Below are 19,813 nucleotides of genomic sequence, written 5' to 3' on the forward strand. Positions count from 1 at the left end.
TCTATTCTCCATTTTTTTCCCATCACAACAATCTCATGAGTATGATTTGTATTGAAAATACTCTGTAAAATCAATATTGTATTTTTCTCTTTTTATTATGAATGTACATTTTGGCAATATGACAGCATATTGAAGAATGAATGTTAATTAATATCCTGTATTATTTTATTCTATACTTTTATTCACTTTGCCTTTGTTTACTAACATTCTTCTCTCATTTTGCTCTAAAATATACATTGCCTATTTATAGGAAAACATTCACACATTAATATTTAGTTAAAATAAAAGCACATGGGAGAATAGCAATACATTCAATTAGCTTTAGAAGATGTATGGATAGCATGTCCTTATCTGCTTTTAAGGGTTCTTGGCACTAAACATATACTATGTTTTCTTATATTCACAATTATCTTTCCATGTTATCCATGAAGTCAAATTCCAGTGATTATCATTTAGAATTTTTATAACGACAATAGATACATGTTTTCCTCAGATGATTTTCATCAAGCTGCTAATTTTTGAAAGATCCTTGTAGTGTTGAGTGGCAGAGGTCAATTTTCTGGAATGAAATAAAAGGTTAAGCTTTTTACCTTTTTCTCACTATACATTTTCATTTTTCTTAATGGACTAATTGCACTCTCAGCAAGTATAAATCCTGTCAGAAGTTAGCTACTTTTCTAGATGATAAATATGACAAGATAGATTCTTTCCCTTGTGAAAGGCTTGTTTTTCTACCTGTCAGTGGACTATACCTCTTCATAAGATAGAATCTATATTTCACTTGGTTTTAATATTCAGCTAAGTTTTCCTGGCTATTCCAGATTGATTGTTAATTGAAATTGGAAGAGTCTTCTTTCATGCAGTGGAAGCAGTCTTCATCTTAGGAAACCCATCTACTGAATCTTTTCATACAACCTTTGGAAAAAATATTTAATTTTTCAGTAGCTTAGAGTACTTCATTTCATAGTTAGTTTCATAGAGCAAGTTTGGTCAGCGATTAAGGTGCCAATGAATATTAGCCACAGTTATATCAAAAATTTCTGATGTTATCAGTTATTTAGCCCAAATATTTGGCATTGTTTTAACTTCTTAAATGTATAGTTTCATTCAATCATATAGTAATAAGTTGAAATAATGTTATTATAGTTCTTATTCCACAATTTAAAAATTGATAGGCTTTTACAAATTAATAGGGCTCTAAGAGCTTCAAAGAAGGTAAAGGAGTGTAATGATCTTTAGTAAATTTCACTGTAATGAGAAGATAATATAAACACTTATTAAAACAAGTGTTTCTATACTTAGGAGAGACCTTCTGTTATCTCTGGAAAATTCCAGACACACTTGCTCTGAACGTCATCTGAAGTGCCACCTAAAAGTGTTGTCCATAACATTGGCCAGAATATAAGTTGAAACTTTCTGAAAATGTGTGACTAGCTTTAGTGTAGATCTTTGCAGAATTTGTTAATGTATTAGATATTTTCTGTCTTAAAATTTGGTAACTAATCCATGAGTATGTAAACTCTTTGCAAATATTTCTCTCAATGAAATATGTGTTGATTGTAAAAGTGTTACAAAAGAAAGAGATGAATTAGAACATTACATATTAGACAGAGAAATGATTTTCCTCACATCAAATATTAATATAGTAACCAGAGAGAAAGAGCAGGTAAAATAGCTCATTTAAGCTCCATGAAATATTTCCTGCCTAGATGTAAAATTGCTAAATGAATCTGCACTAAATTGTTACTCAGAAGCTGAGAATAGTAGAGTTGATTGTATGTGATTTGACGCATTGAATTCAGAATATAAGGTTTCTCCAGCACAGGAGATGGAGAATCCACCAATGGGTTTAGACTGTGTTCCTGCCCAATCAGATCAAGTTAGCCAAAGTTGCCACGCCTCTCCTGGGCTAGAGGATCCCAATCTCGACTTGATCTTGCCCAGGACAGACGTGCAAGTTTGGCTCTTAGGCAGGTATAGTCTCCATTGGTGGATTTTCATCGTTGCCATTTACCAGTTTTCCTGAACAGTGCTGGGTTCAGCACTGGGTTAGGATTGCTGTTTTTCTTTCCAATCCCCCACCACCTCCCTTAGTTTAAAGAGAGGCTTAGCAAAGGCCTTTCTGGTGTTTCTTTCCTTTTCGTTTTCATTTTCCACCCCCCTCCCCAGCCTTTACTCCTGGATCTCGGCTGAGATTTTCTTTACTCTGGGGAGCCTTCCCTCATATCTCTGAGGCAAAATAGTTGGTTTTTTTTTTTTTTTTTTTTTGGCTTTTATATTGGGTTGAGTGCCTTCCTTTGCCGGAGCCTGCGGCTGCAGCTCCAGGGGGGAGGAAGCTCACGGACCAAAGGGGGTGGTGGAAGTTCAGCGCGCTTCAGGGAGGCTTCCCTAAAGCTTGTGTTAGTGATTCTTATTACTGTGACTGTGGCCTCAGTTCCGTAGTCCTTGACAGAAATCTTCACTTGTGATGACCGGGGGGGTTGCGGCTGCATTCCCGGCATTCTAGTGTATGCGCAGGCCCGTGAACACAGTTTGGGGCTCAGCGCGAGTCAGGGAGGCTTCCCCACGGTTTTGGCTGTTTTTCTAGTTGCCAGAGCTACCATTGCAGCTCTGGAGGTTGGGAGGCTAGTATTTTTTGCTTGGCTGCTGGGGAGCGTGCGACTGCATCCCCGGTCGCCGGACAAGCGCGCGCCGTTTCCCGATTTTTTTTTCGGCAAAATCAGCTGGCTGGTGGATCCGTGAGGCGGCAAAAAATTCAGGCGGTGCAGACGAGCTCCATCTCGTCTCGAAGGTGGCGACAGCACCCCCTGTTGATCGCTATCATTCCCTTTTTTGCTCAGTGACTCATAAGAGACTATAGGGACACGCAGCACCTACAGTGTGGTGGCCTATTAGCCATTTCACACTTACAGCCGCCATTTTGTGAACGCTAAACTCTGTTGTCATCTAGACCACTTCTTCCTGAGGAAGGGGTTCCTCCTTACACCCCATTCTTAATTGGGAAATAGTCTCACCAAATTTTCGCTTTGGAGGGATGGCCGCCATTTTGGATCCGACCGCCATTTTGATAATTCTTAATCCTCTCTCTATTTCACCGGCCAGCCTTTAATTGGGGCCTGTACCTATCCTCTTGCCCTGAACAGGATTACCAGGCCAGCAGTCCACTAATTTTGTATCACCAACTTGGAGATCTTGAATTGGTGTCTCCTTCTCAACACACAGCATAGCTGTACACACATACTGTCCTTGTCTTTCCCAGTAGTGTGGTGTTTGGGATTCCAGTGTACCTTTTTGTGCACCTGGGTTTATCCACAGTTCAAAAATCTTTGGATTCCAGGTGTACCCTATCGTGCACCTGTGCTGTCCAAAAGATTAACAGTCCTTGGATACCAGGTGTACCCTATCGTGTACCTGTGATTATCCATAAGCTACAACAGCAGTCTCTGGATTCCAGGAGTACCGCATCGTGCTCCTGTAGTTATCCACAGAAAAAAAGCAGCTGTCTCTGGATACCAGGGGTATCCTATCGTGCTCCTGTGATCATCCACGAGGATGGAGGATACTGGCTCTTCCAAGAAGGGAGCTTCATCACTTTCATCAGTCTCTAAAAGGCATAAATCCTCCAATCAGGAGGCTGCAGGCAAAATCTCAGCCATGACCAAGGCCAGATCTGCAGGCAAAACCTCTAAAAAGGATGAAAAACAGATCAGTAGGAGGCACCAGGCATTAGAGAGGGAGTTCTCTAAAGCACAAAGACAGGCCAGGACTGAAGCCACCCAGGCTGAAGTCCCTCCCTTCGATTTGCCACTGGGACCCTCTGCTTCCCCTCTGGGGATCTGGTCAGCAGGATACCGTCTCTGCCCCTGTACTGGGTGATACATCTCACCAGGACCCCATCTTCTAGCCAGATGCCACGCGGGCCCAGCATTTGGCCCCAGAAGCCACCTTCACCCCTACTGCGGCTAGCCTCAGACCAACAGAGGTTCTCCTTCCCACAGAGGACCACCTAACTGAGTTGAATGAGCAGGCGGTAGAGCGCGCTCTTCAGGCCAGATCGCAGGCACCTAGGTCATCCACGGTTTCTCCCCTACCTATTCACCAGCCCACTACTGAGGTCCTTTATGCACCTTCTTCACCTTCTCAGTCCTCTTACTTGGAAGGTTCATCCTCTTGTGAGTATGATGCGGAATTGGGGATCCCGATGTCAGATGAGGAAGAAAATCCTCCCGAAATGCCATCCTTTGCTGGGCTCTTTAATCTGTCTCATTTTGTACCCCTACTCCGAAAGGCCTTTTCCATGGCCATTTGGGGCCCGACCCCTCCTCATCAGCATCCATGGCCGCTCCGGACTCGGAGGCGGATCCCAACTTTACTAAACCTATAACCACACAACACCATATCTCCTGTCCACCCATGTTTCTAAATGCGGTAAAGAAATAATGGGAATCCCTGGGTACCCGTCCCCTCCCGAGTAGCAGTGATAAAAAAACTTTATAATGTGGCCCAGGACCTGACAGATGCTCTGGAGGTCCCCTCGGTGGATGAACCCTTGGGGCCCCTGGTATCTCCTACTGACACCCCTGGCGATGTGTGTGATGCCCTCAAGGCGGAGGACCGCAAAAGTGAGCTCACTTTCTGCAAGACACACCAAGCTACGGCTTGGGCTACCTCAGCATCCTTTTTCAATAGGTCTGCTCTCCGCTGGCTTAGATAGCTTCAGGCCAGAATTCTGGCGGAAGATCTCCACACTCACCAGGATCTGAGCAAGATGGTGGCAGCAACGGAATATGCGTCCGATGCAACACTACAGGCTGCCAGATTTTCATCCAGGGCTATGGCTTCCAACGTCACTGGACATTGTATGCTTTGGCTGAAACACTGGCATGCTGACGCCAAGTCTAAATGGCGCCTGTCAGCAGCCCCTTACCGGGGGGAAAGCTGTTTGGGGAAGCTTTAGATCCTTACCTTACTGAGAATAAGGATAAACGTAAGGTCCTCCATCACCTTATTAAACGTCTGGACAAACGACCCAACACCTACTCACGAAGACAGTTCTTTCGTACGGGTACTAGGTCCAATTATTCCTATCCTCCCCGCTCCTTTCCTATCAGGCAGGATAGACAGGACAGACAATCGGACAGAACAGGTTCTAGGCCCAGACAACAATTTCCGGGCAAACAGCCCTTTCATGGGAGTGGCTGCCCTTTCCGTCACTCCAGATGACTCTCTGGCGGTCCCTCCCATAGGCGGCAGACTTTCCCTCTTTGCTCATCAGTGGGAGGCTACCACCACAGACACATGGGTGCTGGACACGGTTTGTCACGGGCTTTCCCTGGAATTCTTCACTTACCTCCAAATCGCTTTCTCGTCCCCAACCAAGAAATCCCACAAAGAAGAAATTAATGCAACAGGTCATTCAGCACCTTTTAAACATACGGGCCATAGAACCGGTACCGTTGGATCAGAGACGGGGATTCTATTCCATCCTCTTCGTTGTCCCAAAAGCCTCGGAGGGATGGAGAGCAATCCTAGATCTAAAAAGACTAAACTGTCATCTTGTTTACCGCAAATTCAAGATGCAAATGCTCCAGTCCATTCTCGGAAGCGTAAGAAGAGGAGAATTCCTGACGTCCGTAGACCTCACGGAAGCTTATCTCCACATCCCCATCTCTCTCAGCCACCGCCGGTTTCTAAAGTTTGCTTACAGGGGCCGGCACTATCAATACAAGGCATTGCCGTTTGGCCTATCCTCGGCCAAACTGGTTGGAGCTCAGGGCCATACACCTGGCCCTTCGACATTTCCGCAACTCGGTAGTGAAACATCATGCACTGGTTCTCACGGACAACGTTGCTGCCAAGGCCCATGTGAATCGGCAAGGGGGCACCCGATCCCGTGCCCTCCTGTCGAGGCTCTCCTCCTGGGCTCTTGGGTGGAGTCCAATCTAGCCTCGATCAAGGCAGATCACATATCAGGGGAGGCAAACACACAAGCGGATCTCCTCAGCAGGGCGACGGTGAACCACTCAGAATGGCGCCTGCACCCGAGGATTTTCAGGGAAATCTCCCACCTATTCGGACTTCCGGTCCTAGACCTCTTTGCCTCCCCGACAAACACTCAGGTACCGAGGTTCTTCTCCCGTTTCCCATCCCTAGGGGCAGAGCGCACAGACGGTCTCCGGAGTCCGTGGCCGGAGGGTCTGCTCTACGCTTTCCCTCTCCCTCTTCTTCTGGCGGTCGTCTGCAAGATCCTCAGGGAAAGAGCGAAGGTTCTTCTAGTGGCCCTGTACTGGACTCAGAGACTGTGGTTCGCCAACTTAGTGAACCTCTCTCTAGTGGAACCGTGGAGGATTCCTCCGGACAGAGTCTCAGTCAGGGGACACTCCTTCATCCAGACCCCCAATGGCTCCAATTAGCCGTATGGCACTTGAGCGCTCAGTCTTATCCCGGGAGCACTGCTCACCAGGAGTCATTTCTATAATCCAGGCCTCCCGTTGGGCCTCCACCAACCGTATTTATGAGGCCACATGGAGGAATTTCTGTTCATGGTGCTCAAAGCACCACTTGACAATTCCAGATATGACAATTCCTCACGTATTGGACTACCTTCTGGAGGGTCTGGAGAGGGGTCTGGCTCCAAACACACTACGCAGACAGGTCGCTGCTCTTTCCACCATACTTACATGTGAATCTGCAACTTCCCTAGGTCACCATCCCTTGATCTGCTCATTCATCAAGGGTGCTACTAACACCAAGCCCCTTGTAGTCCATAGATATCTCTCTTGGGAACTACCAAGAGTTTTGCGGGCTCTTACTAATCCGCCCTTTGAACCCCTTAAAACATGTGATTTGCGATACTAATCACACAAAGTAGCTTTTTTGGTAGCTATCACCTCCGCGCGGCGGATTTCCGAATTAGTTGCTCTCTCCACTAGAGATGATTTGTGCATTTTTCACCGGGACCAAGTGGTCCTTCGTCTTGATCAGACCTTTGTGCCAAAGATAAATTCCTTATTTCACAGGACTCAGGAAATCGTGTTACCAGATTTCTGTCCTAATCCCTCACATGCTCTGGAACAACAGTGGCACCTGCTAGACGTCCCCAGAGCACTCCGTTATTATATCTCGCGGACAGCTGCCTTCCGCACTACTGAGGCCCTTTTCGTTTCCTATCATCCTCCTTCTAGGGGCAGGAAAGTATCTTCCTCCACGATTGGCAGGTGGATTAGGGCTTGTATTGCAGAGTCGTATCGGGCGGATTCAGTGCCGGTTCCAGGGCGCATTACGGCCCATTCCACCCGTAGCGCGGCTACTTCCACAGCCTGGGACACTCAAGCGTCCATTGAAGACGTTTGCAGAGCGGCCACATGGTTTTCTCCGTCACCCTTCATTAGACATTACAAAATCGACAAGTTTACCTCGGCGGAGGCCTCCTTTGGCAGGAGAGTTCTACAACAGGTACTATCTCAAAGTGCCACACTGGGCAGGCCTGATTCCCTCCCTCAGGGACAATAGGCTTTGGTATGTCCCATTGGTGGATTCTCCATCTCCTGTGCTGGAGAAGGGGCGTTGTCTTACCTGAACGCCTTTTCTCAGCATGAAGATGGAGAATCCACTCCCACCCTAGTAGGTTATTAGGCCTAGATCTATGTTTATGAACCAACACGTCTTGCTGTCAGTCATGGCTTTGCCTGCGTCGAGACTGGGATCCTCTAGCCCAGGAGAGGGGTGGCAACTTTGGCTGACGTGATCTGATTGGGCAGGAACACAGTCTAAATCAATTGGTGGATTCTCCATCTCCATGCTAAGAAAAGGCGTTCAGGTAAGACAACGCCCCTTCGACATTTCTTAGGTGATCGCCTATATTGATCAAGTCTTCTGTCACATTATATAGTAGTAAGAATATACAGATATGCAGAGCGCATTGGTATAATTTTTGGAGGAAAATGCTATAAACATACATAAAGATTTGTATGTTTTGTATTTAAAAAATCTTTCCCAAATACAAAGTCCAACAGCTGAGATTTTAGGAAATTCTAAGCACCTAAAATTATTTACTTTAAGCAGTATATTCACATTGCATGTTCTAAATATTGTATTTTTTGCTTTACAATTTATTCATCCTAATGTTTACAATACTAAAATATAGAAGCCAAAGCCAAGCTCACTTTTATAGTAAAACATGTCTTATTACAAAATTGTTGTATTGGGCTTCAGAAGCAATTCAGCCATGGTTTTAAAATAGTTTATTCTTAATCTTTTGGATTCCTCCAAATTAGTTAATTACTGATTAATTAAATTGACTTATTGACTCTTTTAAGAAGCTACCTTTTAATATTTAGAAATATCACATAATCGGTCTTTTAGTCATGCAGGATTTTTTTTCTGATTCAGAACTTGCTGTGAGAATTCAGTACTATGTATGCTATAGAATCAAAAGTTCATCTGTTCTGAACACCTGTTGGTCAAATAAATTATGGTACTGGTACTGGTAAAACTGTGTACTGTAAACTACCCAGATTGTCTTGATTGAATTAGCATTTCTTTTATGAAATTATTTAAAAGTTGATTTAAGTAGGAAAAATAGTTGAGATAAATGACAATTAAACAAATAAATTAGCTTATACTGATATATTAATACAAATATAGTGTCTTAAATTTTTCAACTCTGGTATCCATAAATTTTAAGAAAAAGAATACATGGTGTATATCCAGCACCTGCCTTACATGCTGCAACAAAACAAACTGATAGGGAGCTTTGAGATAGGAACCAGTACTATAGGAATACAGATGATCTAGAAAACATTCTTCTGGTTATAGAACAGTACAGCTAGTCCTTGGATTACAACCATTACTGAGCCCCGACAAAAATGTAATAAGTTGCAGTCATATGACTATAGGGCACTGCAAATGGCTGTAAATGTTGACCATTTGCCAAGGGCCCAGAATATTGTCATGTGACCTCTGGGGGAGGCTGGATGTCAGAACTTCAAAACTGAGTCATAGGTCCCTTTATCAGGGTCTATTGTAACTTTGAATGGTCACTAAGTGACACTTTGTATGTCGAGGACTACCTATATTCTCCTAGGCATGTATGTCTTTTTTTTCCTTGCAGTTTTTTTAGCAACCTTTTTGGAATTGGTTTGCCATTGTCTTCTCCTAGGGCTGAGAAAGAGAATGAGTGGCCCAAAGTCATGCAGCTAGAAGTAGCCTAATGGCTTTAACCACTACCCCAGACATGCTCTCATACATTCCTGCTGAGCTGAAAACATGTTTCTTTTAAACAGTTGACAGTTGTAGAGTAGGAAGTGGCATTTAATCATCAGATCTAGTCCCCCTGCTCTATTAGGCAAAAACGTCCTCTGGTCAAGCTTAACTAGTGGTTACACAGATATATCTATACAAGTTTTTGGCAACAGCACAAAGTTGGTTTACCATTGCCTTCCTTTGGAAATTTTTCAACTTCTAGTGCAGTCTACAATTCTGGGATTTATTGGCAGTCTGCTTTGTATGCATAAACAATCCAACTGTGCTTAGCTTTTTTTTTTTTAATAGCTGGCTAATTTATGAAACCACTCCTGAGCCCTACATAGAGCTGAATTTCATCAGTCATTGTAAAGAAAAAAATAAAGAATACAGTTTTCATTTATATAGTTTTATTATCTACAATCTTCATTGAAATGTTGCACAAACTATCAGTAGCACAGCTTCTCAATATGAGATATTCATTGCCTCCAAAATATAACCAATGAATCCCAGGATGACGAAAATACAGAAAATAAAATCTGTATTAATGCTTCAGTTAGATTTCACTCCTTTAAAAGAAAACATTAGATAGAAATACTGCAGATTAAAGCTTCTATAAAATGTGAAACAGTGATACCTTAAAGAAAGAAGAAAAATGAATATTTATAGTTTCCAAAATACATTCATGAAGTATATTGGCTGTTGGCTGTTTATCAACGGCTAAGCACCTTGATACATGTTATAAATGTGTAAATATATGAGGAAGATAGACATTTCTCATTTTCTGATTTATCAATGGTGTTTTTATGCATATTTTTGTGCAGGTTCTGGGTGGATCATATCATCAGAGTTATCCAGCTACAAACTTTCAGGACTATAATAATTGGGAGTCCCTGATGAAAATTAAAGAAGGGCTGTTAAGGCAAAAAGAAATTGTGATTGATCGGTAAGTAAATCTATTGTGGCCTCAATTTGCTTCACACTTGCCTTGCAAAGCAAGGCAGTCTCTTATTTTGTCTTCTTTGAGTAGTGAGCACTGGGGCTGTTTTAGGTAATAGAAACATATTTAGAGTTTATGGTGTATAACTGTGTACCTCTATGTAGCAATATAGTAGTACTTGTATATTATCTTGTGAATATAATGTATGCACAATTTTGTATACTTTCAATTTTTTAATTTGTATAGTTGTAATATTTTAATATATTTTAATAATTTTTCTTAATAATTTTTCTTTGTTTTTATACTTTATAAGCCCCCAGAATTGCCTTATAGGAGAGATGGGCAGCACAAAAATTTAATAAAATAAATATATTATTATAGGATAATGCTGAATATTTGATCTCTGGTGAATTTTGTTTGTCAAAGTGTAATAAGGCTCTGCATTAAACTACACTGATATATAAAATGTAATGTCATTAAATAAGATGCAATTAAAATTGAACAATACTATGGAATTGCTCCATTTCACTTTAAACCAGTAAACATTTTGCAAAGTGTTGTTCCTGAAGATTTATGTACAGCAGTTGATGCAGTATGGTTGCCTACATCCATATTTTATCAATTATGGGGCCCTGTCTAGTCTTGTCTTACTTCACATTTTTATGGGACCAGTAGTCTTCCTTTTGGTGTACCTAGGGTTCTTTGCTTTTCAGCTCTTCATACTTGCATGAAGAAAAGCATATAATAAAAACAAATGGATATGATTATGTTAAAAAAAGTGACATCCATACTGAAATCGTTATGGTAAAGTATACTCTTATATATGTTTTGGGTTATGATTGACATTTCCTTGATACCAAAAGATAACCACTTGATCCATAAGGAAGTACACATTCTCATTCTCAGCATTACTTCTGATCACATGGATTGATTGAAAGATAAAAAGAGTTCATGACTCTTTGAAGATAATTAATTAAGAAATTTTGAGAGTTTCATTGCAGAAACAGTTTAATTGAAATTGTAGTTTATAGCGTATTATATTAGATGAATATAATGAAGGTGTGAAGGCATGAGAATGTTCCTATTCCCTTCTTCCTGACTGCCATATGATTTAGTTTTGCTTTATTTTTTATATTGCCTCATTATTTTCATTATTTTGCAATTATTAAACACTACATTTTAACACTAGAGGGAGTAGTATGTTCTTATATGATTTTGCATAATATTACATTTGTGCCTTGACTTGGCTCTCTTGAAAATAACTTACACTATGCAACTACTGCTTTACAATATTCTAAATTGTTTTGACCTTGATTGGCCATGGCATACTACTACTGAAGTATCCGTGCTAATACTGGCACTGTTTATTGGCAAGGATTACCTAGAATGATAGTATGAATAAATTCCAGATGCTAGGCACATGACATAAGTCCCTGGAAATAATAGCCTTTGCTGTGTTCTCTGTTAAACAGCATTGTGGTGTTCCAAAGGCTTTTTTTAGGTTTAAACTCTAAGGTTAAGATTTGGAGGAGTAAATGTCCTTCCACATAATACAATAATACTTGAAATTCTGAAGCTGATTATCATAATAGAAATATGATGATCACTGATTATCATTAATAGAAATATAGTTAACATTGTGAGTCTGTTGATTAAATACATGTTTTTTGTTACCATGTACTGTTGTATTTGCTTTGACTTGATCAGTGGCAGAACAAAGCCATATTGATACTGCCTGATGCATAATTGAGTCATATCAAAAAATTGGTCTTAAATTTAATATGATTAAATTCTACCTTAGAATTCCTCCTAGCAAGTCCACTGTTCATGTGAATTCAGTTGCCTCATACTCTATTGCAGTGGTTCTCAACCTGTGGGTCGGGACCCCATTTGGGGTCGAATGACCATTTCACGGGGGTCGCCAAACAAGGCTGTCCGCCATTTTTTCCCCTTTTCTTTGGCCATGCCCCTGGCACCTGATGATGTATAAGTGATTGGGGGTCACCACAACATGGGGAACTGTATTATGGGGTCGTGGCATTAGAAAGGTTGAGAACCACTGCTCTATTGAATTGCATGCTGTTTGGATGTACTTTTAAATATTTAGAAACAAGTTCAGTTTTTGCACAGTTGAGCTGTTCTTGCTCTTTTATGTGATTGCTTTTTTTTTATATATACTGCCTAAGATATATCGGGAATGCATTCCAACATGGGTTACAGGGTCTCACTTGTTCTTTTTAAAAGCCATCTAACAAGTAGCTAATGTAATTTCTTAGGATTCCACTAAGCTATGCTCTTTTGGAAGGAATGTTACTGTTAATCAGCTTCAGTTCTAATGCCAAGTTCTAATGCTATAATGGAGAGGGAATGCTCTCTATTAATGCTATAGAGCTATTTATTTTATAAGCCTCTGTCTGGTTTGTAGAAACAATGCTTCAACCCTTTGTTCTTGTAGAACTGAAAACATAGGCACGCTTACTTAAAAGTAATCCTTTTTTAACAGAATAAAAATAATTCTGAAGAAATTTGTGGGATGGCTGAAGATTATTTTCTTGTTTTGAGTTTTGGAATATGCTTTTCAGAGCAGAGTAGTAAAACTAGGCATCGTTGGTAGCAAAGGCATGCAATAATGGGGAGAGCATCTGATAGCATAACAGATCCTCTCACCTTCTTGAAGACTCCATGACTTCTCAGTTATGAACCAGAGAATTGGGGATTGAAAGAGAGCAAAGGAAAGTTCCATTGCATGAGTAGATATCCACTCACACATAGTTGGACTTCTTCCACTACTCTAAATCTCGCTTCACCAGAGATTTATATCAATGAAATATATACATGCTGTTTTTCATTTGAAAAAACAAGAATTAATATCCAGAATAAATTAAAATAAATATTTTCTATTCTTATCTTATGCTTGGTCAAATATGACAAGAGTTTTATTAAAGCAAAGGCAATAAGAGGTCCAGTTTGAGGTAGTAATTAAGGCACCAGGATAGAAACCAGGAGATTGTGAGGCACAAAGCCAACGGGGTGATATTGGTCTGGTCATTCTGTCTCATCTCCAGGAAGCAGGCAATGGCAAATCACTTCTGAAATCTTGCCAAGAAATTTTTCTCGTTTAAACAAATAGCTGGTATTTATGTACCTGTGTTATACCAAGAGTTTTACAAACAAAATTATATAAAATATATCTGAATATACTGTAATTAACTGACTTCAGAATAACTGACTTGGTTATTAAACTTTTAAAGAAAAAGATAATGCAGGCTTGGAATCAAATATAGTAGCTGAAGATATTATTTAACCTGAATTAACTGTTTAGTTCTCTGGCTGTAGAGTATAGAGAGAAATCAGTCCATACTGTATAACAGTTGAACAAATTCTAAAAACCTTGATTTATATCAAAATCATATTCCCTCCTCCCTCAAAAAGCAAAGGTGGTGGAATTGGAATCGTTTCTCTATTAGTCTAAAAAGTTATTTTCAGACTTATTATAAATTTTAAAATAAATCCATATATTTTAAATATATATCGCGGGTGTTTGTATGTAGGTCTTTGGTTGGTTTTCTCCAGCGTAAAATTGGAAGTGTCTTGGTGACGTTTCGACGAAGTTCCATTCGTCATCTTCAGGCTGGTGTTTTCAGCTTCGTGCTTCGAGGAGCAATGTGTGGTCTTAGCTGTTTCTTCCTTTTAACTGCCAGTGGGGGTATGAACTGATTGGGTGGGAGCTTGGCTGTGTTCTGATTGGGTGGAGTGTGTTCTGATTGGTTAGGGGCTTGACTGTGCTCTGATTGGCTGGGGGGTTGGCTGTGCTCTGATTACCATGTTGTTTTATCTTATGGAACACACATTATTCTGAATTTGAAAGCTGTACATAAAATAAGAAGAAACACCCCCCTCCAATATTTCAAGTTTGTCCACATTTAAGTTATATCCGTTGAAAGAGCGATCGAATCCACACAGTTTCAATCAGCATTTAAAAATAAATATTATACATGTGAAGATTAAGTGTATAACTGAATACCTATTGCCTCTTAGCACCTGTTTATGTGCCACCACCTGCCAATTATATGTAATATATTTAAAATAGAGGAGAAAAGAAAGAAGAATCTTGGAACTGGATTTTGAAATAACCAATTTCAGGTTTTATTAAACCCTTTAGGAAGAAATTAGGTAAAAATTGAATCAGCATTTATAATTACCAGGAAGGAAGGACGGACAACAAAGTGGCCTCTGTGTTCCAATAAAACAGTGGGGGACTTGTACAAAGAAAATAAATGTCAGCATATTTTCCAGGCTTCTCAAGGGAAGATTTATACCTCTCCAATAAGATACTGTTTTGTGTGGGACGTTTTCCATGTCCAATTTTGCTCTGCTGGGGACCCTAAAAAGGTCACCCAGGAGAGGCGACGAAGAAAAAGGGGGACCCTCGTCAATTGCGGAGGGGCAGTGGCCCTTCCGTTTGATCCGAGGAAGCCCTTCAAACCGGGAGAAGAAAGACTGGCCACATTTATGAGCCACCGACAACACAAGATAAGCACTAACTAACAACCTCTGAACAACATGGATGGAACTGGGTGAGAACAGCCCTCTCTTTATAATTTTAAAGCCTCTTCCTGGAAAAAAGAATTCCCAAAGCAAAGATTCTGCCAGATGATAGAGAGAAGGAGAATTTCTGCCCCATTCTCTCAGGAAAAGAGAAGCGGCGAATAACTTTCTTTGGGGGGAAATTAGAGAAAACTACAAGATTAATTTGGATTTAATATAGAGACAAAGCTTTGACAAATTTGGGAACTAAAAGTATTTTTAAGACTTTCTTTTTGAAGATATTTGGAAAGTTAGTGAAATAGGTTTGGACTTAAAAGCTGGAAGATGGATGTTTAAAACATCTAGTGGTAAACCTTGGCATTGCAATTTATTATGCTGAAATTTGGCACGAAGCCTGGACTTAGATAAGGCTCTTTGTTATCCCTGGAAACTTTCACTTTTGCAGATTGCAGCTAGGAAAAGGGGGAAAAAAAATCTTTGGGCTGTTTTATCTTTATGAAGGAAACAAGTAACCATTCTAAATTGGCCGACCTGGATTACAAATATTGACTGACTTTTAGTTTCAAGAATTATCAAGAACTATTAAGAAACAGTGGGAAAGTTGCTTCTGGACTATTTCTCTTTGGAAGAAACATGGATAATCAACAAGAAAATGTAAATGGACGTCAGAAAGAAATTCTTTCCATGTTGAAATCAATTCAAGAGACAATTGTTTTAAATTATGAGGAGACTAAAAATAATTTAAATAACATAAATGAGCAACTCTCCAACTTAAACTTACAAGCAAAAAATGTTCAAAAATGACCATAAAGAATGAACTAGCAACTCAGAAACCAGAAGAAAAAATAGAGGAAACTGACATAAAGATAGAGGATTCGAAAGAAGAAACCAACAGACAGGCACAGATAAGTAAAAATTTGGAAGACCAGATATAACACCGGAAATGGGAAAGACATTTCACTTTTCAAGACGTCGGAACATATTTGAGGACAAGGAAGCAGAATTGATAGAATGGATGACAGAGCTCTTAGGAGAAATGCTGAAAACTGGGGAACAAGAAACTAAAAGAGAAATTGAAGGAGAAAGAAAATGGAGGCTGTTTAGCGAAAATAAATGGATTAAACGTTTTTACGAAAACACTTTAATTAAATTGTCTTTTTATTCCAAATAATTTATACAGAAACAGAGGAAGAAATACTTGGGGACCTAAATGCACTGACTTGCAAAGTTATTTGGCAAAGGAAGAAAGCTAGAGTAAGACTGAAGAAAATAGAGGTCCTGACTAATTAGATGAGGTATTATACCATCTAATTGATGTTTGAATATGATCAAAAGAATAGACAATTGTTAGAAATAAAAGAACCATTATAAATTAGAAGGAAGTGATTTGTAGCTAGGACAGGGGTAGGCAACCTTGGCTCTTTGGCCTACCCCTAAGCTAGGATAACAATTTTTTTATAAGATGGCAAATATAAAACTACTAAGAGGGTAGGTATAAGGAAAGCTTTTAGTTACCCAAATGTAATTAATTAAGAGAAAAATGATAATTGATAAAGTTATTTTGAATATTGATGGGAAATTAAAATTGAAAAAAAGAGTTTAAAGGAATGGAGAATGCTTAATTATGAGAAGAAAAGACTGGGAATACAATAGAATTCTTTAAATATTTGAAATATGTCAGGATGAAGAGCAAAACATGTTCTCCATTGCTCCATAGCAAAAGACATGAAATAATAGATTGAAGTTGTAGGAAAGTAGGTTCTTATTGATTGTTAGAAAAGGCTTCCAGATACTCAGAACTATTTGGCAGTGGAACTACGGGCTCTTTGGTCACTAAATATGTTAAAGCAGAAACTGGATAACCATCTGTCACGAATGCTTTAATTTGAATTCTTGCCCCAAGATGGGAGGTGGGCTCAATGGCTTAAATGCCTGATTCCAAATCTGTGATTATATGATTCTGGATACTTTATAAGGAAGGATCTTCAGATTCTAGGACACCATTTCCTCAGACATATCCTCCTGGAACATCGTGCAATCACTACCTCTGCAGCTATCCAGGCTAATTTCTTTTTATTAGGTTTAGTAGAAAAGATATCAATTGTTTGGATCACTCTGCTTCTCTTTGGTAGTTACAGAGAGTTATTGCTTCTGTTTCTATCCACTAAAGAAAGAAGACAGGTAAGCTGCCTAATTAATTAATGAATCACAATTAAGCAACACTCAATATTTACAGGAGTCTGTCATGTAGGTGCAGCTTACTTTATCATTGAGAACAAATGATTGTGATTGATATTTTATTCTCTGATAAGTGCAACTTATTAAATATCAAAATGATTGATATTTTACTGTGTGATAAGTGCAACTTACTTTGCAAAATGTGATCAAATGAATAGGGGCTTTTAGCAAGGGAGAAATTAAAAGCATCTTGGCAAGAAATAATGGATCCAAGTGATTTTTTTAAGGATTTTAAACAGCTTAACTAAAGTAAACTAACTTTTTTAAAAAAAAACAAACATGATTGACTTTGAGAGCAAATCATTTCATTTTGGTATATGAATTTGGATTTCTCTATAGTGGAAACTTGAGGACCTTTAACAAGTTAAATTTAAGAATCTAAAAGATGCTAGTATTATTTCTAGACTACCACTGTTGTCATATTATTTCAGTTGTCACATGCTGAGTAGATTTCTGGGATCATAATGTGAAGTGCATGCTGCAATTTTTTTTTAGTAAAGCCTTATCAACATGGAGTTACATAGAGGATTACTAGTAACAGCTGTTGAGGTACCAAAGGATTATAGCCACCATATAACATTATCAACAACAAAATGTACAAATCATGAGACTTTTATTGTCAGATAACTCCAGAGACTTAGAGGATTATGTGCAGAATTGAAGATATTCCTGTAGAGTTTGTTTTGATATGCTTTTTGAATCTTTTACATTCTCTTTTTAAGGTTCAAATTGTGAAAATTAAAGTTGTTCTAGCTAATTGCTCAAAAATTAATGAAAATATTAACATTGATCCTTGTTTTTTTTAGTTAGGCTTGAGTGTAACAAGTCATCCCTAGTAAGACATTCAGCTGCTTTTGCCCACAGCCAGCAGGAAATCCTGCCACCCTAAATCTTGCTGTCACCACAGTGTTCTGTAACTTGGATTAGGTCTATGCTGGTCTGCTGTCCAAACAGCTTGAATGCACAACATTCTAAGGTGGTAATTGTGTTGCTTTCTTTGCTAAAATTCCAGCTCTGGGAACACTCGGAATAATGGTTGGAAGAGACTTTTTAGTACATGTAAAGCTTCCTCCAGTTGTTATGCAGAACACTTTGGCTACTCCATGCAATGTCTTTTTTCCCTTTCACATTGTATCAACAACTGCTTGAAGTTAAAGAAAAAATTAAAAACACAATCAACAGGTCAACTCTTTGATCTAATGATCACTTGGTGGCAATAAAAAGTTTGGATTTTTTTTTTTTTAAATCTCTTACCTGCCATTTAGTATCTGTCTGAATTTCTTGTAGTTGAGATGCATCCAGTAGATCTTTGCTGCCAAAAAGCAACAGTTTGAGAAAGATAATTAGCTTGGGGTGGGAGACATAAATTATGTAATATGAGGAGAGGAAAACAAGAAGCTAAGATTTTCCTGGGGGAAGCAACAAATAGGAAAGGAATTCCCATCCATACAAGCTGTAGAGGTACAAGAACTGAGTTTTTTCAATTGCACTTTCAAGGATATGCATTAAGTCAAGTGAATTTCAAGCTACAGTATGTAATAATCAAAAGCTCGTCATCTTGGTATGAAAACCCATGGAAATTGGAATGTATTCATGAATTCAAATATGTAAGTACAATGAAAATATACTATAGCACAACTAAAATATAAAAGTTAATTTTATATGCCACTTGCAGATTTCTGGAGATGGAAATGCATGTATATTATTCATTGATGTATGCTGGAGGTACATTTTCTGTTTTGAAATAACGTATTCTGCATTTCCCATTAAGAATCTAATTTGCACAAGGGAGCTTTTCCCTATCAGTTCAATAAAAAGAAGAATCCCTTTTTTATGTGCAGAAAGAGCTATGAATCCGCTGAAATGAATCAGAAGGTTTTCATAGGCATGAAAGCTTTATATGCTCAACAAAAATCATAGGGACAGGAATAAAATGCTGATTACATCATTAATATTAATTGAGACAGTCAGTACAAATTCCAAAATTACATTTGAAATAATAAAATGCTAATTCCATCTCGAATGGATGAGAGGATGAAAATTGAAGTTGAAAATAAGACTCAAGTAACTTGACTTTTTCCTTTCTTATAATTTCCAGGCAAAACCAGCAAATTAACCTTCTGTATCAGAAAATAAGAGAGAATGAACTACGAGCTCAACAAGCAAGATTAGGGCACATTGTAAATTGTGAAGAATCATACATGAATAGTTTCCAGGTAAGATGAGCTTTTTGATCTGTATTTGTTATTATTAGTCTAGTGAAAGTCCTGAGTAATTCAACATCCTTCAGGACAAATTTATATTAACATTATAATGAAACATCCCACTTTCCACAGTTAGAAGTATGAAAAAAAATTGGTGCATAGTGTAAAGGAGCACTTATGAACTTGAATATCATTTGAAATCAGTTCAATATATGTTTTATTATTTCCTTACATGGGTTTCAAATTGACACATATTACATTTAAATGCTTTGACATTTAAACATCTAAAATTTCGTTACATACATACCACTAATATTATTTATTATTGTATCATTAGAGGTTTGAGTATGACTTTAGAATACAGACTTTTGATCATATAGGTGCTTTTCCTTTACTTTTCTCACTGATATGCTTTTGTATACTAGAAAACCTATGACTTGTTGAGTCATCCTTTCACAGATATTTCCTTACCTAAACAAAGAAACAGACTACAGAAAGGCAAAAAAGCAGGAACAACTTCCAAATTCCCACTGGCTTTCTCAATGATTTTGCTTGTAAAAAACTGGCAGGGAGGGTTAGAAATCATTCCTTCATTCTTCTTTGGCTGACCTGCGGAACTGTCTGCCACTTTGCTGGATAA

General features: G+C 38.9%; 1 protein-coding gene across 3 annotated transcripts in view; it reads left to right on the top strand.

Moving 5' to 3' along the window:
- CEP85L (centrosomal protein 85 like) overlaps window positions 1-19,813 on the top strand; it is a 122,899-nt gene that overhangs the window by 83,260 nt on the left and 19,826 nt on the right. For all 3 annotated transcript variants that reach the window (XM_039355476.1, XM_039355477.1, XM_039355474.1), the window contains 2 exons: window positions 10,068-10,189; window positions 19,068-19,185. In XM_039355476.1, the coding sequence (XP_039211410.1) occupies window positions 10,068-10,189; window positions 19,068-19,185 (240 nt within the window). The remainder of the gene's footprint in view (window positions 1-10,067; window positions 10,190-19,067; window positions 19,186-19,813) is intronic.

The sequence above is a fragment of the Crotalus tigris genome, unplaced genomic scaffold (assembly GCF_016545835.1).
Source record: "Crotalus tigris isolate CLP2741 ecotype Arizona unplaced genomic scaffold, ASM1654583v1 scf7180000018691.1937549, whole genome shotgun sequence".
NCBI lineage: Eukaryota > Metazoa > Chordata > Lepidosauria > Squamata > Viperidae > Crotalus > Crotalus tigris.